This window comes from Microcaecilia unicolor, chromosome 6, assembly GCF_901765095.1.
Source record: "Microcaecilia unicolor chromosome 6, aMicUni1.1, whole genome shotgun sequence".
NCBI lineage: Eukaryota > Metazoa > Chordata > Amphibia > Gymnophiona > Siphonopidae > Microcaecilia > Microcaecilia unicolor.
The window spans coordinates 139,174,814-139,197,004 of record NC_044036.1 but is presented as its reverse complement, the minus strand read 5'-3'; the positions used below and the strand labels follow the sequence as shown (position 1 = coordinate 139,197,004).

Below are 22,191 nucleotides of genomic sequence, written 5' to 3'. Positions count from 1 at the left end.
GTCACTTGAAAGGCCAGAAGCGCCTGAAACACCGCTTTCAACTCTAGGCGGTTGATGGACCACTCCGACTCCTCGGGTGTCCATAGACCCTGGGCATGCTTCCCCATGCAAGGTGTGCCCCAGCCTTTCAGACTGGCATCTGTCACCACTAGGCACCAATCGGGGAGCACCAGCGGCATTCCTCGCCGCAGCATGCTGTCTGAGAGCCACCACTCCATGCTGAGTCGGGCCGCAGGGAGCCAAGAGAGTCTGCATTGGTAATCCTGAGATACTGGAGACCATCTTTGGAGTAGAGCATACTGTAGAGGTCTCAGGTGCGCTCTCGCCCAGGGCACCAGTTCCATGGTGGCCGTCATCTATCCAAGCAGCTGGACAATGTCCCAAGCTCGCGGGCGGGGCATCCTCAGGAGCAGACGGACCTGATTCTGAAGCTTGCACCGCCTTTGCTCGGGTAGGTACACATACCCCAAGGCTGTGTCGAACCTGGCCCCCAAATATTCTAGAGACTGCGAGGGGGTCAGGTGACTTTTGGCCAAATTGATGACCCAACCCAGAGATTGAAGTACTGAGACCACTCTGGCTGTTACATGCTGACTCTCTGCAGCAGAGTTTGCTCGAATGAGTCAGTCGTCCAGGTACGGGTGAACCCGAATACCCTCTCGCCTTAGAAAGGCAGCTACTACCACCATAACCTTCGAAAAGGTGCGGGGAGCTGTGGTGAGGCCAAAAGGCAAGGCCCGGAACTGGAAATGCTTTCCCATCACCGCAAACCTCAGAAACGTCTGGTGCGGGGGCCAAATTGGAATGTGCAAGTAAGCTTCTTTCAGGTCCAGAGACGTGAGAAACTCTCCTGGCTGTATCACCGCAATGACGGAGTGCAGGGTTTCCATGTGAAAATGCCGCACTCTCAGGGACTTGTTTAATTCTTTTAAGTCCAGAATAGGGCGAAAAGACCCTCCTTTTCGCGGCACCACAAAGTAGATGGAGTAGCGGCCGCAGCCATGTTCGGCGGGAGGTACCGGGGACACGGCCCCTATCTGAATCAGACCTTGTAAAGTCTCCTCTACCGCCGCCCGTTTGGCGGCAGAATCGCATCGGGACTCCACAAACACGTCTCTTACAGGGGCGTCGAATTCTATTCTGTAACCGTCTCTGATCAGGTCCAAGACCCACTGATCTGAGGAAATGTTGGCCCACTCCTCGGCAAAGAGGGAAAGACGTCCTCCGATGACAGGACTCGAGGAGAGGGCCGGCGCACCATCATTGAGAGGGTCGCCCCTGAACTCCAGGCCTTGAGCCAGTGGCTGTGGAACGTTTGTCCGAGCGAAAGGAGTTCCTCTGCTTAAAACGGGCACGAGAAGTGAACCCAGCAGAACGCCCCGGGCGGTACCTTCGAGCTTCACGGAAGCGAGGTCTGTAAGAGGAGTGGACCGCCGCACCCTTAGAGGAAGGCCGAGGCCTATCTTCGGGCAAGCGCTGGGGTTTAGCCTCACCCAGGCCCTTCACAATTTTCTCCAACTCCTCACCAAACAGGAGAAGGCCTTGAAAGGGCAACTTCACCAACCTTTGCTTAGAGGCCATGTCCGCCGCCCAATGCCGTAGCCAAAGAAGACGGCGAGCCGCCACTGCTACTGCCATGTGTTTAGCCAAAGCTCTGACAATATCATAAAGGGCGTCAGCAAGAAAGGACAAGGCCGACTCCATCCGCGGAGCCACATCTGAAAAGGGCTCCGCTCCATCACCGGGCTGTTCCACTGCCTGTTGCAACCAAGGCAGGCAGGCTCTAGCAGCATAACAACTGCATGCAGACGCCCGAATAGTGAGACCTGCAATTTCAAATGACCGTTTAAGTGCTGATTCCAGTCTACGGTCTTGAATATCCTTCAGGGCAATACCTCCTTCAACAGGGAGGGTAGTTCTCTTTGTCACAGCTGTGACTAGGGCATCCACTTTAGGCATAGCAAAGCGAGCCATATGCTCCTCACTCAGAGGGTATAATTGCCCCATAGCCCTGGAAACTTTCAAAGGTCCCTCGGGGTCAGCCCATTGAGCCGAAATAAGCTCTTGGATGGAGTCATGCAAAGGAAAGGCTCGAGCAGGCTTTTTGGTACTAGCCATCCTAGGATTCACAGAGGAGGCTGTGCCACTGGCAGGGTCCTCAATAGAGGGAGCCTGCAGGGCATCAGAAATAAGCGCTGGCAGCTCATCACGGTGGAAAATCCTCACCGTAGAGGGATCGTCCAGATCCTGAGTCACTTCTGCACCAGACTCTGGCTCCTCAGACCATGAAGGCCTGCCAGAGTCCTCTGAATCCTCGCAGCCCGACCACGGGGGGGAAAATGGAGGTGCAGCACTCTCTGAAGGGGAATGAGCCCTTCTGCGCTTCATATTCTGCCAATTATCAGGGAATAACGCCTCAGAGGGCATACCCAGGCTAGAATCCACCGGGGGGGGGGGGGCATTAGAATAGGCCCATGCCGGGCTTTGGGGGAGAGCTCTTTTAAACACGTATGCTTTATGCATTAATAAGACAAAATCAGGGGAGAAAAACTCACCTGGGCACCCGGATCTCTGCCAGGGCTAGTAGCTCCCATATCCTCCCCCCGGGCTCAGGACTCTCCGTCTCAGTGGAGGTCGCGCCATGTGGTGAATTCAAAATGGTGCCCGCTGCCAGCTCAGAGCGTGAAGAATCGTCGCTCGCCATGCTCGGGCCGGCTCTAACGTCTGTACAGCACGATTTACAGAGCCTCGCTGCTGATCTGCGCTTGCCACACTTGGAACAGCGCTTTACTGTCTCCGCAGCCATCGCCAAAAACAGCGGTAAAATTCAAAATGGCGGTTCGCGCCAAAATCGTCCCGATCGCGGGCCCACCCTGGAGGAGTCAGAAAACACTCTTACCTCACTGGACCGAGTATCACAGCTCCGGTCCCACAGAAAAAGGCAAGGAAAAACCTCTGTTCCAGCGTCTAAGCGCTTTTTTTTTTTTAACGCTGTGAGGAAAGCAGAGGTAAATAGAACTCCGGAGGCTCAGGTGAGTGGGAAAGGCAGGGAAAGGGCGAACCTATGTGCCTGCATCCACTGTTGGTGGGGAAGGACAGGGAAAGCTAAGCAATGTGTCCACATCCACGGAGGTATGGGTAAGGCAGGGAAAGGCCGAACCTATGTGCCTTTAAAGTGAAGCTGCTATGGCCTTCAACACCCCTGCTAACAACTGGCAAAAGCACAGGAGCAACCTCCAGGCAGATTTTAGATGGAGCTCGAAGAAGCTGCAGCCACTCTGCTAGGGGAGATAGAGAATACTGAAGAGAGGCAGTGGAGCAAGCTGGTATGAGGCACTGAAAAAAGTGTGCTCTCTATCTCCCTCTGCTGGTTGATGGACACAACCCATCTGTAATGGCTGCATCTGCTTGATGACAAGGAAATTCCAGAGTTTAATTACACGTTGAGTGAAGAAACATTTTTTTTGATTCGTTTTACATTTACTACATTGTAGCTTCATCGCATGCCACCTAGTCCTAGTATTTTTGGAAAGCATAAACAGACACTTCACATCTACCCGTTCAACTCCACTCATTATTTTATAGACCTCTATCATATCTCCCCTCAGCCACCTTTTCTCCAAACTGAAGAGCCCTAGCCGCTTTAGCCTTTCCTCATAGGGAAGTCGTCCCATCCCCTTTATCATTTTCGTTGCCCTTCTCTGCACCTTTTCTAATTCCACTATATCTTTTTTGAGATGCGGCGACCAGAATTGAACACAATATTCGAGATGCGGTCACACCATGGAGCGATACAAAGGTATTATAACATCCTCATTTTTGTTTTCCATTCCTTTCCTAATAATACCTAAAATTCTATTTGTTTTCTTAGCCGCAGCAGCACACTGAGCAGAAGGTTTCAACGTATCACCAACGACGACACCTAGATCCTTTTCTTGGTCTATCCTAACGTGGAACCTTGCATGACGTAGCTATAATTCGGGTTCCTCTTTCCCACATGCATCACTTTGCACTTGCTCACATTAAAAGTCATCTGCCATTTAGACGCCCAGTCTCCCAGTCTCCTGCGATTTAACGACTTTGAATAATTTTGTGTCATCAGCAGGATGACTTTTAAATTCAGAGGGAGGGGGCCTGGAACTGGTAGGGAGGGAGGGAGGGACGACAACCCTGGAACTGGGAAGAAGGGAGGGGGGACCCTGGAACTGGGAGGGAGGGAGGGGGGATCCTGGAACTGGGAAGAAGGGAGGGACCCTGGAATTGGGAGGGAGGGAGGGGGGATGCTGGAACTTCCCTTAAAAACATTAATGGCAGAAGGTGATTACCTTGCTAGCGCTCGTTTCATTTCAATGAGAAATGGGCTTTATTTTACTAGTATAGTTATAATATTTTCAGTATAGGTATGACATTAACCTAATGGAATATTGTACGAGTGCAATTTTGTTACATAATTTCCTCTTTTTTTTTGTGTGGCTACAATAGTTTTTTCTCCTTGTAGGAGTTTTCTATTGTGGCTTATTTCAGAGGATTTTGTGAAACCTGTGATAAAAGCCATTTAAGGGAAGGCCATCTTTGTAGGCCTCCCTGGTAGTTGAGGTTTCTATTTTTTAATAGGTTATTAACCGGCAATTTTCTTGGCTGTTGTCTAGAGCAAATTGATTAGTATTAGTGTCATTGGGTATTTTTGTTCTCCAGTGTTTTTGATTTTTGAGGGTTCAACAGTATCCCATTTGTACATTTGTTCCTTCCGTAAAAGATTATTTGCTTTATTTCTCCCTCGTGGTAGATTCACTTGAAGAACATGGCATGGGAAACAAATACAGTCAAAATACCACATACTAATGCGTTTTTTGAACTTCAACAATACACAGATTGTACAACTTCTCAAGTGGTTTACTAGATTAAATGCCCTTGTGAACTGTATTCTACAGGGTATACTCCACACATCAGAACAGCAGAGCATTTAAGCAATATTCGGTCAAAAAGAAGTGAAGCTCTTCTGGCACATCACTGGGGGGGGGGGGGGGGCCCTTTCACTAAGGCATGCAGGTGCGTACACGTGTCCAATATGCACCAGTTTAGAACTATCGCCCTGCTACTGCGTGCCCCGGGTGGTAATTCCATTTTTTATGCACGTCCGATACACGTGGCAGAAAATATTTTTTATTTTCTACTGCGTGGAGCTACTACTACTACTTATCATTTCTATCGGCAGTGTACGCTGACGATTACCACCCAGTTAACGCGTGAGACCTTACCGCCAAGTCAATGGATGGCGGTAAGGTCTCAGGCCCAAAAAGGACACGTGCCAATTTTTATTTTGCTGCATGTCCATTTTTGGTTTAAAAAAAAGGGGCCTTTTTTGCAGGTGCCCTGAAAAATGGATCTGTGTGTGTACAATACATGCACCTACAACATTGCAGGCCATTTTTCGGTGCGAGGCGGGAAAGCAAATAAACTTTTATGGCACTGACTCCTCATCTCACCTTGCCTCCTCGGGCCTGGATCCAGGACAGTTGGTCCCTTAGCAACAGTGCCGGCTCCCAACAGCCGCCTCCCCCCAATCACAAGGCGCGTTCCGACACTAGCCAATGGGAGGGCTGGCATGAAATCGAGGCCAGGGCGAAGAGAGCTGTCCGCCATTTTGGCTTCAGTGAGACAAAAGAGACGAAGCGGCTCAGGAGCGCTAAAAAGCATTTACCAGGTAATTGGTAATTTGATGTTTTTCGAGGACCGTAACCCCTCTTAGCGGTTCGTTCCGTTGTTGCGCTCTGATTATAATAGTTTTGTACTCGGAGCGCCTCGACAACGGTGTGAAAAATGTACGTGAAGCTGTGCAAAAACATGTCCTCTGCCGTGTGGAATATGCGGCTGCGCTATCGCAGCTTCTGAACGCTGCCCAGTGCTCTCCGCCCTCGGGGATTTTCCCTTCTCTGCTTTGATTTCGCCGATTGCTGGGCTTTATTTATTTTTTTCATTTATACAAACAAGAAAAAGAAAAAACCGCAATCGGCAGATTTTTTTTTAAGCATTTTATTTACCCGATCTGGGCCTGTTGGGAAGTTTTACGCGTGAGTCGCGCGGAACTGAAGGTCAATAAAGAGATGATAATACGGTGATGCCTTTATATTGGACCAATTTAACTTATTTCTTGACTGGCTTCTAGAGTTAACCCCCCCCCTCCCCCCTGAACATCCGAGTCGATAGTTCCTGCACGTTTGTTGGGAGGGGCAGACTGTAGAGCTGGAAACCACAAATCTGTCCGTGCGAAACTCTTAGGTGGTCCTTGATCAGCGCACTGATGAGTAATCCCCCTCGGCCTTTAATCTGCCCCCATAGTTCCTTAATTGTGTGTATTGAACTCTATACTTATCTGGCATTGATTGGTGGTTCCTGCAAAGGCCAGGTTTTATCAAATAGTAAATAACGAAGACAAAGAACCTTGTTTGTTCTTTTTGCCTTTCTTATTCAAGGTTTCTCATGCTTTCCACCTCCCCCTTCCTTTTCACACACTTGCACTGTCTTATTTCAAGGACTTCACCTAGAAACCTGAACTAGGTTTGCTAGTATTGGGTTGCCTTTTAGTATAAACAATTCACAAAAAATAAAGGAAGGGCAGCGTTGTTGTTTTAATCCTGTGTTTTCAGTTTCTCACTTGCTGCATCTGATACTGTAATTGTCCGCTTCAAAAGATGCAGCAATAATTTTTGAATATCTAGCTAATTAGGATGTAATACCTTTGCACTTTTTTATGCAACTTGTGAATGTTTTAATAATTTGTTTAGTACAGAAAAAAAAATATATATATTGGTATAAACTTGTGGGCTCATGATGTCATAAACCAGTGTGGTAGACTAGATTTTGTGATGTAATGTTTAAAAAAATGAAGTAAAAGTATAGAAATGCACTCTTTTGTGTTGGTGGTTGTTGGATGTGAGGATGGCTCATTTTGCTATAGTGGGGTGTAACTGTTACATTAGGTAAGATTAACAAATATTCTCTTTAAAAATATGAAGATATTCAGTGTGCCATGTTTCTTTAACATTTGGAAAAGGAGTGTTTACAAAATGGAGGATTTTGTGGGTCTATCCAAAATGGACATTGGAATTTTATTATCTATTTCTCTTTTTTTTCCCCAATTATTACTTTCCCTTGTTCTAATAACAGTGTTTAGAAGTGAAAGCAAGGCAGTACAGCAGACTGTGTAACTGTGAGGCAATACCATATCACTGCCTCTTGCTTTTAGATTTTGTAGATGTGTCTGTCCTTAGCGTGCTACAGATCTGTACCTTGTAATGTGCTGTCAAGGTCACAAAACATTTCCCCTTTCCTTAATTCTCCAAATGACATCTGAAAATGTACAGACTTTTAGCTTTGTTTTTGTTGTGTAGTTTTACTTGGTTTTATTCAGATGAAAATGTGAATTAAAATGAAGACCTTTTTAAAAGAGTCAATGCCAAGTACAATGTTGGTATGTATAAAATACTTATTAATGTGTTTAAAATAACTACAGAATGGGTAAATAATGTATTACATATGTGCTTTGTGATTAATTTTTGAATAGAGAGGTGTCATATCTGTGTCCACTTTTAAAGGTAATCAATAGAAATAGAATAAATAAAACATAGAAAAGAAAATAAGATGTTACTTCTTTGGGACAGCACTTTACAAAATCAGAACACTGTACCAATGATGATATGGTAAGAATACTGAAAGGATACTTTAAAACGATACAAGAACGCAAGACCTTTGAAGTCAAAATGATTAAATATTTTGACACCCACCAGACAGGATTTAACAAAGATCTGGGTTTTCTAGCCCATTATAAACCATGAAATTCCACTGCTTTGTCACCCTTTTATCACCTTGCATATTTCCCAGTCCCTCACCTAACCCACCCCTCCCTCATCCTTTCAGACTGTCACTGAAATACTTTGATGTTTCACTTGTATATGCTGTTACTTATCAAAATTTGCTTATTTCTGATCTGATGAAGAGATGCTACTTTTGAAAGCTAATAAAAAAAGGTATCTTCTTATTTTCTTTTCTATGTTTTATTTTATTCTGTGGTATTTTAAAATACCAGATATTTTATTCATTACAGGGCACCATTTCAAATTTGCAAAGCAAAGATATCTTTTTAGTATAAGATGTCATGTGTACACTTTTGCAGCTTAGTTTTGTTTACCCATTGTAGCATATGTAAAGTAATTACATCTGCACTTTTCAAGGTGCTTCAGTTGTACATATTAATTCTAAGATTTTAGAAGAAAATGTGGTGCCATGTTTTAAAAGAATATTTCATTGCATATGTTTTTAAGATTTTTGTGGTTTGTACAAATATTCCTACGAATGGATGTATCATCCTTTCATGTTTGTGTAAGCAAAAGTATGTTTGTTTTCCTGACTGTAAAGAGAGTATCATTTCCTTATTGTCCATGCCAGACCATTTCTGACAGATCGGTTATGACCCCTTGCCAGAGTAAAAAAAAGGGACTGGTGCTGCCTTTAGCTCTTCAGTATTTCTGTCTGTAGCAGATATTGCAGATATGTGTTCCTAAAAGGGAAAGGGACTTGGTATACTGCCTCTCTGTGGATTTTCCAACTACATTCAAAGTGGTTTACATAGTATATACAGGTACTTATTTGTACCTGGGGCAGTGGAGGCTTAAGTGACTTGCCCAGAGTCACAAGGATCTGCAGTGGGAATCGAACCTAGTTCCCCAGGATCAAAGTCTGCTGCACTAACCACTAGGCTCCACTACATGGAGTGAAGTCTCTTTTTTTTCTCCCTGTCTCTGTTGGTAGAGCGACATAACTCGTTCATTTGGTATGGTCTGACAGGACTCAAGGAAAGGAAAATAACAGCTAAGCTTAAATTTCAACTTTGTCATGGAAATAGTTATTGTTTTTATAGTTTGTTTGAAGCAGCAGATTTGCCTTGAAGGAGCACAGTAGTGTAGATGTTTTATTCTTTTGAGGAGCCTGGAATGTGTTGTCTGTGTTTGTTATTGCAGTTTGTGACCTTCTAACAGCTGCTAACAATTTGAATTTGATGTGAACTTTATTTATAACTGAAGCAAAAATGCTTTAAATAAAAGTGATTCTAAACACTGTGAGTTGGGACAGGTCTAGTAGGGGCAGCAGCATAGGTCTTGTGAGTTAGTGAACAGTCACAGGCCATGCTTCTTCTATTCTGGGCTTCCCGTTACATGGGGAAGCCATGTGGAGTGCTAGGGTCTGTGAGCCCACACTGAAACTCGTGGGATCTTATGCTAATTGCTGCTACTGCCTGTCGGGATAAGGAAGGGTCTGTGAGTGGAAGTCTGTTTTGTTTTCATCATCATCATCTGGGTGTCACTTGAATTGGGGTCATATCAGATAACAGTTTGAGAAGTGTGTCGTTATATTAAAGCAAGTAAAAGTTATTATTTGTCCTTCCCCATTATCATCTTTTATTGTTGCAGCACAGCATGCACATTTGGTAGAATTCTGTGCTTCCATTTATCATAGGAACCCTAGCAAATGAAAACTATAAAGAAAATGCTTGTCTTACAGGTGAAAAAAGTTGTTAAATGTTAAGCAAAAAATGTCCCTGGCTGGGCTGTTATCTGACAGCTGTTTTCGTTGATGATACTTACTTGATGCATTGGTTTTACTCTGCTGACTGCAAGTGCCTTTGGTATCCAGGCAACCCAGCATGTAGCTCAGCACCTCTGTTTTTCTAAAGATACAAAAATTTTCCATTGCTGTATCATGCAAAGATTGCAGAGGAAATATGCACTGCCAGGATTCTTCCATTTATTACAAAATTCAATTACTCAAGGTTAACATTGTTTTAAAGTCATAGTATGTTGCAATGGGATGAAAAAAATTGTTTTATGCTATGATTCTGGACTCCTGAGTTGTATTTGGTTTCTGAACAGGAAAAATGTTAACCACCTTATGTGTCGCATAAGTCTGTTGTGATGCTATAGAATTGTCATTTGTGATGTCATAACAGTGCGGAACAGTGTGTATTCTGGCTGATGTAGCAGCCATAACTCAAATTCCAGTGCTGTTTGTTAGTCCCATGTTATTGCTGTAGCAAAGGTATTTGAATACAATTTTACATGTTTTAAAAATTTTAGTATTCATATTCAGGACTAGAAAATCTCCCAGAATCCAGGTTCCTTGGGTGCCTAAAATGTGGCACCTGGTACCTACTGCTAGCTTGGACTGAGGAAGAGCAGCTGATGATGATGGCTGGGTAGATGCTGCTCCAGTAGGGTTAAGTCTTCGCCGAGTAAAGTGAAGAGTAGGGACTGGGGAGGTAAAGCAAAAGCCGTGAATAAAAATGAAAAATAATAATAAAACGGTTATTTAACTAAGGTGCCAGGGAAATTGTCTTTCTTAAAATAGTCAATTGATTTCTGTCATATTGTACTACTGTGAACACATTAGTAGTAGTAACAAAATTGCCAATTCTGTAGGATTATGGCATTTTTTTTCTACTCTGGATTACTACCAGAAAACATGGACCTGTACTGCTAAGCCAGGATTTCATTTTTTTGACACTGAAAAATGCTTTTAAAATCTCATCCTGGATGTAGCGTAAGGATTCAGGTGCTCCTGTCCTGGGCACAACTAGACCTATTGTTTCTTCCCAGTAAATGCTAAAGTACCTTCATATATTAATTATGTAAACTACTTTGGTTGTACCATAGAAAGGTGGTATATCGAATGCTTTATCCTCACCCCCCCCCACACACGTGTATATACGTGTGTGTGTGTGTAGATAGCTGAAGTGATTCTGTGAGTGTGTAGATAAAAGTTGTTAGTATTCATAGGAGTCATTAGACTACAATTTTGACATACAAAACACCTTTTAGATATCATTCCAAAATAAGTAGGAAAAAAATTCAAAATTTGCAGTCAAGAAAGGAAAGGGGTGGAAGAGTAGCCTAGTTGTTAGAGCACTGGGCTGACAACCAGAGAAGCCCAAAATCTCAAAGAGCAGCATCAAGTCTTAAACCTGGCAAGTCATTTAGGGCCTCTTTTATAGCGATTTCTGTTTGGCTACTGAGAGGAAGCCCATAGGAATTGAATGGTTTTCCTCTCATTTACCACACATGAATTGCTAGCGTGGCTTTGTAAAAGAGACCCTTAATCTTCCATTGCCTCAGGTGTAAACTTAAATTGTGAGCTTTCGGGGGGGGGGGGGGGGGGGGGGGGGGTGGGGGGACACATGAAATGCTATATTGTACCTGAATATAACTCACCTTGAGCTGTTACTGAAAAAGTTGTGAAACTAATTCCAAATAAAAATGATAGAATAATAAGATGGCGTACTATTATCCAAAAACAATGGAGGGTGGCCAATGTAATGCCAATTTTTTTAAAAGGTGCCAGATTTGATCGGGGAAATTGTAGACCAGTGAGCCTGATGTCAGTGCAGGGCAAAATAGTAGAGACTATTATAAAGAACTCAAAAGCATGAATTAATGAGATAAAGCCTCATTTTTTAATTCTGTTACCGTTTTCATCTCACTCCCATGGGAGGTGGTGGAGATGAAAAAGGTAACAGAATTAAAAAATGCGTGGGATACACAAAAAAGAATCCTGTTCAGAAGGAGTGGATCCATAGAAGCTTAGCGGAGATTGAGTGGCAACACCAGTAATTGGGAAGCAAAGCTAGTGCTAGGCGGTTATCTTAGCAGAGTTTTAAAAGGGGTTAGACAGTTTCCTAAAGGACAAGTCCATAAACCACTACTAAATGGACTTGGGAAAAATCCACAATTCCAGGAATAACATGTATAGAATGTACGTTTGGGAAGCTTGCCAGGTGCCCTTGTCCTGGATTAGCTGCTGTCGTGGACAGGATGCTGGACTCGATGGACCTTTGGTCTTTTCCCAGTATGGTATGTACTTATGGCAGATTTCTATGGTCTGTGCCCTGAAAATGGCAAGGACAAATCAAGGTCAGGTATACATATAAAGCAGCACATACACTTTATCTTGTTGGACAGACTGGATGGACTGTACAGGTCTTTATCTGTCGTCATCTACCGTGTTACTATGTTACTAAAGCCAACATGGATTTAGTGAAGGGAAATCTCACCTGACCAATCTATTATGTTTCTTTGAAGGGGTGAACAAACATGTGGATAAAGGTGAGTGGGTCGATATTGTGTATCTGGATTTTCAAAAAGAGTTTGACAAAGTACCTCATGAAAGACTCCAGAGGAAATTGGAAAGTCATGGGATAGGAAGTAGTATTCTATTGTGGATTAAAAACAGGTTAAAAGATAGAAAACAGAGAGTATGGTTAAATAGTCAGTATTCTCAATGGAGAAGGGTTTCCCCAGGGGTCTGTGCTGGGGCCGCTGCTTTTTAACATATTTATAAATGATCTAGAGATGGGAGTAACTAGTGAGGTAATTAAATGTGCTGATAACATAAAGTTGTTAAATCACGGGAGGATAGTGAAAGATTACAAGAGGACCTTATGAGACTGGGCGTCTAAATGGCAGATGACGTTTATTGTGAGCAAGTGCAAAGTGATGCATGTGGGAAAGAGGAGCCCAAATTATAACTGTGCAATGCAAGGTTCCACATTTAGGAGTCACCGACCAGGAAAGGGATCTAGGCGTCTTTGCTGATGATACGTTGAAACCCTCTGTTCAGTGTGCGACGGCAGCTAAGAAAGCAAGTAGAATGTTAGGTCTTATTAGGAAAGGAATGGAAAACGAAAATGAGGATGTTATAATGCCTTTGAATTGCTCCATGGTGTGACTGCATCTTGAATATTGTGTTCAGTTCTGCATCGTAAAAAAATATAGTGAAATTAGAAAAGGTAGAGAGAAGGGTGACAAATAAGATAAAGGGGATGGGATGACTTCCTTATGAGGAAAGGCTAAAGTGGCTAGGGCTCTTCGGCTTGGAGAAAAGATGGCTGAGGGGAGATATGATAGAGGTCTATAAAATAATGAGTGGAATGGAATGGGTAGACGTTAATTGCTTGTTTACTCTTTCAAAAAAATACTAGGAGGCACACAAGGAAGCTACAATGTAGTAGTAAATTTAAAATGAATCGGAGAAAATTTTTCTTTACTCAACGTGTAATTAAATTCTGTAATTCGTTGCCAGAGAACTTAGTAAAAGCAGTTAGCTTAGCGGGATTTGAAAAAGGTTTGGATGGCTTCCTAAAGGAATAGTAACATAACATAGTAGATGATGGCAGAAAAAAGACCTGCATGGTCCATCCAGTCTGCCCAGCAAGATAAACTCATATGTGCTACTTTTTGTGTATACCTTACCTTGATTTGTATCTGTCATTTTCAGGGCACAGACCGTATAAGTCTGCCCAGCACTATCCCTGCCTCCCAACCACCGGCTCTGGGACAGACCGTATAAGTCTGCCCAGCAATATCCTCGCCTCCCAACCACCAGCCCTTCCTCCCACCACCGGCTTTGCCACCTGATCTCAGCTAAACTTCTGAGGATCCATTCCCTCGGAACAGGATTCCTTTATGTTTATCCCACGCATGTTTGAATTCCGTTACCGTTTTCCTCTCCACCACCTCCCGTGGGAGAGCATTCCAAGCATCCACCACTCTCTCCGTGAAAAAATACTTCCTGACATTTTTCTTGAGTCTGCCCCCCTTCAATCTCATATCGTGCCCTCTAGTTCTACCGCCCATAGACCATTATTAAAATGGAGTTGGGGAAAATCCACTGCTTATTTCTTAGGATAAGCAGCATAAAATGTATTGTACTTTTTTTGGGATCTTGCCAAGTACTTGTGACCTGGATTGGCCACTGTTGGAAACAGGATGCTGGGCTTGATGGACCTTCGGTCTTTCCCAGTAAGACAGTACTTATGAGTCAGTTTCTCCTTTAATAATCTTAGTGACTGTTGATGAAAGAGAGACATGTTGGCTGTTGCTGCTCTGTATAGTTTTTGTGCTGTTTCATGTTACGTTCTTACCTATCTGTATGTTCCATGTTTGCTTATGCCCGACACCAATGGTTCCCAAACTTTTTCGGTTCACGGCACCCTTAGTGTCTGAGCAGTTTTTGCCGCAGCCCCCCCTCCCTGGCCACACAGGTCTCCACACCTCCCTGCCAATCTATCCCCTCCCCCTGCCACACAGGTTTCTAACCCCCACAATCCTGTCCAAAGACAGCAAAACATATGTACACAGCACTGATAACAGCCCCATTGAACTGCAGAGTAAAATTTAATTTCTCTTCACATATCTGTACTATCCTACTCCAAAACAAATGGACACAGCAAGTTAAAAAGTACAATAAAAATTATAATTCACAGCAAACCAAATACAAATCAAAAGTTATGAACATATAAAACATGAATTATCTACAATGCAAACTTAGTGACAAGACTAAAGCCCCATCCCGTATTCATCTCCCACCCATGGTTCCAAACCTTACTGGTTGTCCTACTGTCTTTCCGTTTTTTTTTTTTTTTTGTATGAGAAGTAATTTGAAATGATTCCTTTTATATTACATCAGTCGCTTGGGCAAAACTTGGCTTGTTCTTCAAAAACATCCATCAAAGCCTGAGAAACAGTACTGGGGTTAATCTGGAGGTCTGCATACGGCCTCTGATGGGTAGGAGGTATGTGGGTGTGAAATAAGGTTCTCTCTCTTTCTAAACCCTGCCAGAATGTTTAAAAGTCCCATTGCAATTTACATTTTTATTATTTTCAAAACAAACATCTGTTCCACATCCAATTATGGATTCTTACCTGATAATGTGTGGTCTGTTCAGATCAGCTGCCTTCCTCAGAATCACACAGATGACTGTAAAGCTACCGATCACAGCTCAGCTGTGATTGGTCATAGAGCCTGTCTGGTGCATAAAAGGGCGATCCTGATTGGAAAACAAAGAGCCTTACTTCTTGCTTTCCAATCAGGATCGCCCTTTTAAGAGCCAGACAGGCTCCGTGACCAATCGCAGCTGAGCTGTGATCGGTAGCTTGCCGGAGGCATGTGTAGCTCACTTTGGCGCCGCTATGCCGCTACACGTAGACTCATAGGCATTATTGTGTGTGGGGGGGGGGGAGGTGCACTCCCTGCTCCTTGCTGCAACACTTGTTCTGGCGCTTGGTATGAACTCCCATCTGCGCTCTGTGGCAGCCCTGTGAGTTTGCCATGGCGCACAGTTTGGGAAATGCTGCCCTACACTGTTAGTTGAAATGTTCTATTACATATTATGTTGGCATTGTAAGAAGTATACTATGCCATACATTGTATTGTTATTTGAATATTTTTACTGCTGTAATAGTCTATTGCTCATGTTTGATCTATTCTTACTGTACACCGCCTTGAGTGAATTCCTTCAAAAAGGTGGTAAATAAATCCTAATAAATTAATTCTGTTAACGTTTATTTAAGTTTGATATATACTGCCTTTAGCTAGGCCTGTTTTCCACTGCTATGGCTTTAAAAATGCAACTCGCTGCAAGGATTGTTTTATTCTTGACCAACATAACTAAGCAAACTTTCAGACAGCAGGATGTATTTTAAAATGTAGGCATTTTAGAATATTTTACATGACAGTTTGTATAACAGAAAAGTGTAGCGTTATGATTGATGCCAGACAAAAAGAAGTCTGTCATCCATCTGCACAGTAGAGAATCATAGCAGTATGACTTTTTTCAGCACCCAAATAATGTACATCTTGAATACTACTGCTTTGTGGCAGTGGTACATGTCCAGCAGCCAGCTGAATGTTCTGATCAATGTCAGTTGTGCAATAAACTGTTAATCTGTTTGAAGTCTTAATATAGAAGCATTTCTCACTTCTGTGTAGGAGAGGAAGAAGGGCAACCTTCGAAAGCTAATCAAGAAATGTATTAAGTTATGTCCAATAAAAAAGGTATCATCTTATTTTCTTTTCCATGTTTTATTTTGTTTGATTTCTATTGATATCACTTCTGTGTGAATTTGAGTTATCTGCTTCTGATGAGGTACATTCTATGTAATTTAGTTCTTGCTTCCCATACTTGAAGCACAAGAGGACAGATGGATGTTTTCTTGTTTGAAGTGTCATTTCTTGACACAGATTTGTTTTTAAATTGAATGCTTTTATGTTGTATCGTTCATTGAATTTCTCCCTGGTGAGGGAAAAGATGGCAAGTTTGTGCTAGAGTGCATATTAGTACAGCAACTTGTTAAAATGTCCTTAGTGTTCCCTATAAAGTTTTATATTATGCAGCACTAGATCTAGACTTTTCTTAGAATTAGGTCACCCAAGACTGTTGGAAGTGTATTATTTGTTGCAAATAATCCTCAAAACAGTATATTGCTTTCGATGTGTTTTATAAAGTCTTAAAATGATTACTTGGGGTAAAGTCATTTTGAGCTGTTTTAATGTTTTTTTTTTTTATATTAAGGGTCCCTTTTACAGAGCGGCATGCACTGGGTGGGCTTAGCACCATATAAGAAAAAAAACTTCTTATATGGTGTTTAGCCCCACCCAGTGCGGGGAAGGGGTCTGGTTTACTGGATCACCAGGGAAAATTTAAAAAAAAAAAAGAGAGAGAGATTGGGGTGGGGTGGGGGGGGGGGTCGTGGGAGGGCCGCAGGGGGTTAGGGACATTTTAAAAAAAGAATTTGGGGGATTGAGGCAGGTGTGTCACAGGTGGATCAGCAGGCGAATTGAATTGCAGGGGGGCTTGGTAAGCAAGCTGGCAGGAGATGGGGGGAGGTGTGGGTGGGGTTGAGGAGTCACAAACAGTGAGCGATGCAGAAAGGAGGACCCGTGCCGCTCATTTGCATGCAATCTCCTTTGTGCATTTCTCACTGTTTACAAGTAGCTACATTTTACCGGGGCAGCCGTATTTTACGGCTGTCTTTGTGCGTCAGGCCTATCCTGTGGTTTAACTATAGAATCGATTCTTTAGATGTCACTGTCAGATTTCAGTCATTTCATTTTGTTCTGTCTAAACCAACCAAATATTTAGTTACTGCTCCATTTGCTCTGCCCCTCTGCCTTCCCTTCCAAATTTTAGACATAGTGGAGATGGAAAGAATGCTTTCCCCACATTCTGCTTGCATAATAAGAGAAGCAGTTCATCTGAGGGAGCAGCACATAGTCATAGGCAGTTACCTGTAAATAAAAGCTTCTTACTGGAAGCATTGCAGTCTGTTCTAATTACAAGCAGCGAGAGTGCCCTCTTCTGGGTAAAATAGTGTGCAACTGGGCAGGCAGGTAGGTATTCTGCAAGAGCTGATAAAGAAACGTTCTGATTATGCTGCCTTGGTTTTCTTAGTAAAGAAGCTCATTTGTGCACCAGTCTTGCTGTTATAGCCCCTTTTTCTCTTCCCCATTAGGATATTGGGTTAAACTTAAGTTTTATATGGCCTTAATTTCAGAATGTGCTGTTGATTTTTAAGTCCGATTTTTGCTTTCGAGGATCAGAGGTTTTCATTTTTGATATGAGTAGGTACAATTTTCTATAATTTTAAACCTCATCTGGTTAATTTAGTCTTATGATTATAACCATAGAAAACTGGCAAACAAGCTTTGTGCGTTAAAAGTAAAATTATTTTCAACTCCAACTGTAATTGTGGTTTGTGGAAGGCAGCAGCAGTGTAATTACTCAAATTACAAAAGTCTTGAAAATAATTTTAACATGGTCCAAATTTATACGGCATCATCAGTATGTACTATCCCAGTTCAGGTTAAAACCATTGGCACATTGTTGCTTCTTTTGAGTTGTATATATCTCACAAACATGCCTAACTACAAAATTATCCCACATAAGAGAGAAAACTGGAATCATTTAGTTAACACTGGAGCTTCTGAATATCTGTTTGATGCTTTGCAGATTCACAGCAAGTGATACCAAAACATGAATCTGTTTGGTTGAGAACAGGATAAAATAAAGTTTAAACCTGTTTTTGCATTCACATTATCATGGAAAGGAGTGAATTTCAGCTCCCTTTTTGCATTGTGACTTTTTTTTGTTGTTGTTGATTTAAAAAAAATATATGCTTTGAGAATTGGCAAAGCAAAAACAGCTGAGAACAGCAGTGTTTCCCTTTTGTGTCAGCCTTTGCATTTTTACCAAGTGCATTTGAGGATTGGCTAAAGCTTTAGTGGGAGGAGAAAATGAGATTGTTTTTCTTCTCCTGCGTGACATCACTCTATTTGCCTTGGTGCTCAAAGCTCCCCAGGCTCATTTGAGTTTCTGCTGGGAAAGACGACTGGCTTGGTTTTGTTCCTCTCTGAATGTAAGGAAGACACTGTTGGATGAAAAAGACTGAACATAGTTACTTAGTGGAGAATTTTGTTTGTTTTAACAGAATCACAGAACTGGACTAAGCTGCTTTAAAGAAATAGTTTGAAAAGTGCTGCCTTTGTGCTGTTTTTACCACTGCTGCTCGCTCAATCTAATGTGCTACAAGGATGAGCCCAGCATTCGGAGCCATGGAAGTGGAACACTATGCAAAGGGAGTTCTGCTCGAGCCTTTCCTCCATCAGGTTGGGGGCCATTCGTGTGTCCTTCGTTTTAATGACAAGACTATCTGTAAACCTCTTATCCAAAGGGAGCACCAGTTTTATGAAACTCTTCCCACAGAAATACGTAGATTTACACCTCAGTATAAAGGTAAGATTTAAACCGTGTATTGTTTCCTGGATATTCCTAGTCTGTTTGTTCCAAAAAAGCTCTCTTCATTGTTGAAGAGATTTTAGGATTTTTCTTTTATCATATCAGGGGCAGGCTCTTGAATGCGAGGGGTGAGATGTTGGCCAGTGGGTCTCTGGGCTGACAATAACAGCTTTAGAGTAGCGCAGCTCTGCTGACGATACCCTTGTATCTCCCACGAGTATAAATGGGTAAGTGATTTCCATTGAGACCGATGTTTGACACATTATTATTGTTCTCGGTCATATGGATTGCATTCATATGTTTTTTTTTTCTCTCTTGTGTTCTCTACTTTTAACCCTTCTTTCAGGTATTTGGATAAGGTTGCTTGATTTAAGATTACATAAAAGTTTGGCTTTGTTTTTGTTTAAACTTGATTTAACTCAACTGTCTTTTAACCACCACAAATGAGCACACAAGAGAGCAACAAAGAATGTTTGCAGTTTGTTTCAGCCTTTAAGGAAATGAAACTTCGTGGAAATTAGCTAGGCAAGGATGAAATAATCGCCATGAAGCTGAGTCAGATGGTATGTAGGTGTTGAAATTCGAGCTCTGTGAACATTGCAGTATTCTTAGCTTTTCTTAGGATAGTTTGAAGGTACTTTAATTTATAAAATGTTTTAATGTTTTTCTCTCTCTTTTTTTTTATTTTAAAAGGTAACCTTTTTTAAGCATTTTATAAACAAAGTGAAAAGGTCACCATTTTTAAATTCACTAACTGTGATAGTTTATGTAATATCATGTATTTAGTGTATCTTTTCATAGTGGGGGGGGGTGGGGGGAGGCCTGATTTGGTCTCTTGTTTTTTTTCCAGGAGAAAGCCAAGGAGCTTTTGCTAGGTGGCTGCCCCCGCCCTTTCTCCCCCCCCCCCCCCCCTGTAGGCCATTCTTTTGCACTTGGCAGCAGGGCTTGTGTTCTCCCTTCCCAGCTACTGTATGTCCCATTGCTGCCTGTATATCGCCTAGAACTCTCCCATCTGGCCCAGTGATGAGAGCAGCAAGAACTGTGCACACTGTTGTAAGGAAAAAAAAAGAGGCAGAGTTAAAGGACTGTAAAGAAAACCACTCTGCCAGTTTACCAGCATGTCATCGATAACAGCTGAACCAGTCATATATATCAGTATTGGGAGAAATACACTACCTCAGAGACTTTTACAAAATCCAAAGCTTTGCACTAGAGACTGTTGTCATGAACAGAAACAAAAAATAAAAAAGGTTCACCATGTTTTTATGTATCATATTCTGATTTTCTTTTGTATTTTGTTCACAGTACTGCATAATTAAAATCAGTAATTTTTGTTTCTTATTAAAAATAAATAAAAACAAAAGAAACATACAAAACAATCCTTCAAAAAATAAAACAGACTTGCAACCAAACGTGGTGATTCAAAGGGGAGGTCTTTCAACTAGTATTTGTTGTATTGTGCTGTTCTGTTGTTTGGCTCTTCTTACCTTCTCCTTTACATTTTGAAAGCTATTAACCTGCCACCAGGTTTGGGTGAGAGGTGAATGCTTTTGGCTTTGCTGTAGTGCAAAACTTAAAAGCGTTTTTGATGTTTTTGTGCAGGATAACTTTTCTCTGCAAAATGTAAATAGGAAATGTTTTACATCGCTTTCAGGGCTAGATGAGTTCATCAAAAATAAAAAGATGAATAAACATTTTGAATTGAAAATGTCTCCTGTTATTATTTGGTCCTTTTTTGCCCACGTGCATTAGAGGGAGAAGACTCTGGTCTCAACATTGCTTGTGTCTTGATGATGAATTGTCTTTGTCAGATGTGTGTCTGTCCAGGTGGTTTGGTATTTGTTAGGTTGACAGATGAGTTTTGGCCTGTGGCAGGATAAAAACTAAGGACTGGGTAAGAGCAAAATAATAAAATAATTATGTTGTTGAAGCATAATATTGCACAAAGCATGTTCATGTGCCATCACTGTAATCTCTAATTGGTTTCTTTCCCCCTCCCCTTTCTTGCTGTCCCAGGTGTTGTGTCGGTGAGCTTTGAGGAAGATGAAGATGGAAACTTGTGCTTAATAGCATATCCATTAAATGGGGACCAGTCCAACTTGGAAAATGTAGATAATTCTGACTGTGAACCTAAAAGTAAAGTGTCACGATGGATTAATAAGAAAGCTGTTTTGCTAGAAAATGATAACATAACCAAAGAGCGAGTTAGACAGCACAGGAAAGAAGAGAAAGTAAAAAGGTAGGTTTGTAGTACTGATGAAGTTCCAGTAGTTCATAAATAAATACCTCTGTTGCAAAATAATTAAGATGTTCAAATTGGTTCTGTAGATCTTTTTGTTCCAGAGAATCTGTTAAGCTCTTTACATATGGAATCAGTGATAGGGATGGGCAGTTGTTAAAAACAAATACCATTCACAGTTAAGAGGGTACACCATTTGCACATTGAGGCATATTTTCAAAGCACTTAGCCTCCCAAAGTTCCATAGAAACCTATGGAACTTAGCCTCCCAAAGTGCTTTGAAAATATGCCTCATAGTGTGCACTGCATCACGCATGTATGCCCTATCAGGAAGGAGTGCTCAGTCTGTGAGGAGAATTCTATAAATGATGCTCAAAAATAGGTGCTGGAAAAAAATAGCGCTTTGCGCTGCTTCTTGCATTCACTCTATTGCTGTGTGCAACTTTTTGGAATGCCCTTGAACCATGAACTGCCTGGGCTTCTTACATGGCCATGCCCCCTTTGGGTTGCGCGCTATGGGATGTAGACACACAGCATTATAGTAAAATGCAAAGCCAGATGTGCACGCAAATTTTAATTGGTGCCAGTTAACGTCAATAATTGTTCCATATCATCAAGCTGATCAATCCATAGACTGGTGGGTTGTGTCCATCTACCAGCAGGTGGAGATAGAGAGCAAACTTTTGCCTCCCTATATGTGGTCATGTGCTGCCGGAAACTCCTCAGTATGTTCTCTATCTCAGCAGGTGGTGGTCACACACAGCAGCAGCAGCTCTGGCTAGGCCTCCAAGCCTAATTTTTAGGTTTTGTTGAGTGCCTGGGGTTGAGGGCTCTTTTGAGCAAGTGCAAACCTGGTGGTGCCAGGTCCCTCCTTTTCTCCCCCCTCCCGCTGGCTCCGTTAAAAAAAAAAAAAAAAAAAAAAAAAAAAAAAAAATTTTAAACGTCTTTAAAGGCGTTTATTTCGACGTTTATTTAAGCGTCTATTGCAGCTACTCACTGGGACACCAGGTCGTTACAACTCGGAGCGGACAGCAGGTAATTTTACCTTTTTATAGCGGGCGGGGGTTCCCCGATTCTTCTCCTCGTGGCACATGGCGTCGGAGGGCGAGGGCGCAAAGGGTCGCTCCCCGGGTCGCTTGAGCGCTTCTAGAGGGGATGCGGGGGTCTTAAAGCCTGATTCGCCCTTGTTGGGTGGCAGTTTCGTGACCGATGAATGTCCCGGTCCTTCCTCCGGCGTGGCGGTTTTTCCCGCCATAAACGCCCATCCCCCGCTCCTCGCCTCCGCCATTTTGGCCGGCCACGCGGCTCGGACGGCTTCTTCTTGGGCCGC

The 22,191-nt window shown here is 42.5% G+C and overlaps 1 protein-coding gene across 2 annotated transcripts in view; it reads left to right on the top strand.

Annotated features, from left to right (window-relative positions):
* Positions 1–5,638: 5,638 nt before the first annotated feature.
* The window catches only part of IP6K2 (inositol hexakisphosphate kinase 2), a 33,895-nt gene continuing 17,342 nt past the window's right edge, over positions 5,639–22,191 (top strand). The window contains exons 1-3 of one of the 2 annotated variants that reach the window (XM_030205199.1): positions 5,639–5,704; positions 18,315–18,619; positions 20,639–20,861. In XM_030205199.1, the coding sequence (XP_030061059.1) occupies positions 18,418–18,619; positions 20,639–20,861 (425 nt within the window). In that variant the 5' untranslated portion in view covers positions 5,639–5,704; positions 18,315–18,417. Of the gene's footprint in view, positions 5,705–18,157; positions 18,243–18,314; positions 18,620–20,638; positions 20,862–22,191 lie in introns of those variants that run through there. The other variant, XM_030205200.1, reaches the window with a different exon arrangement.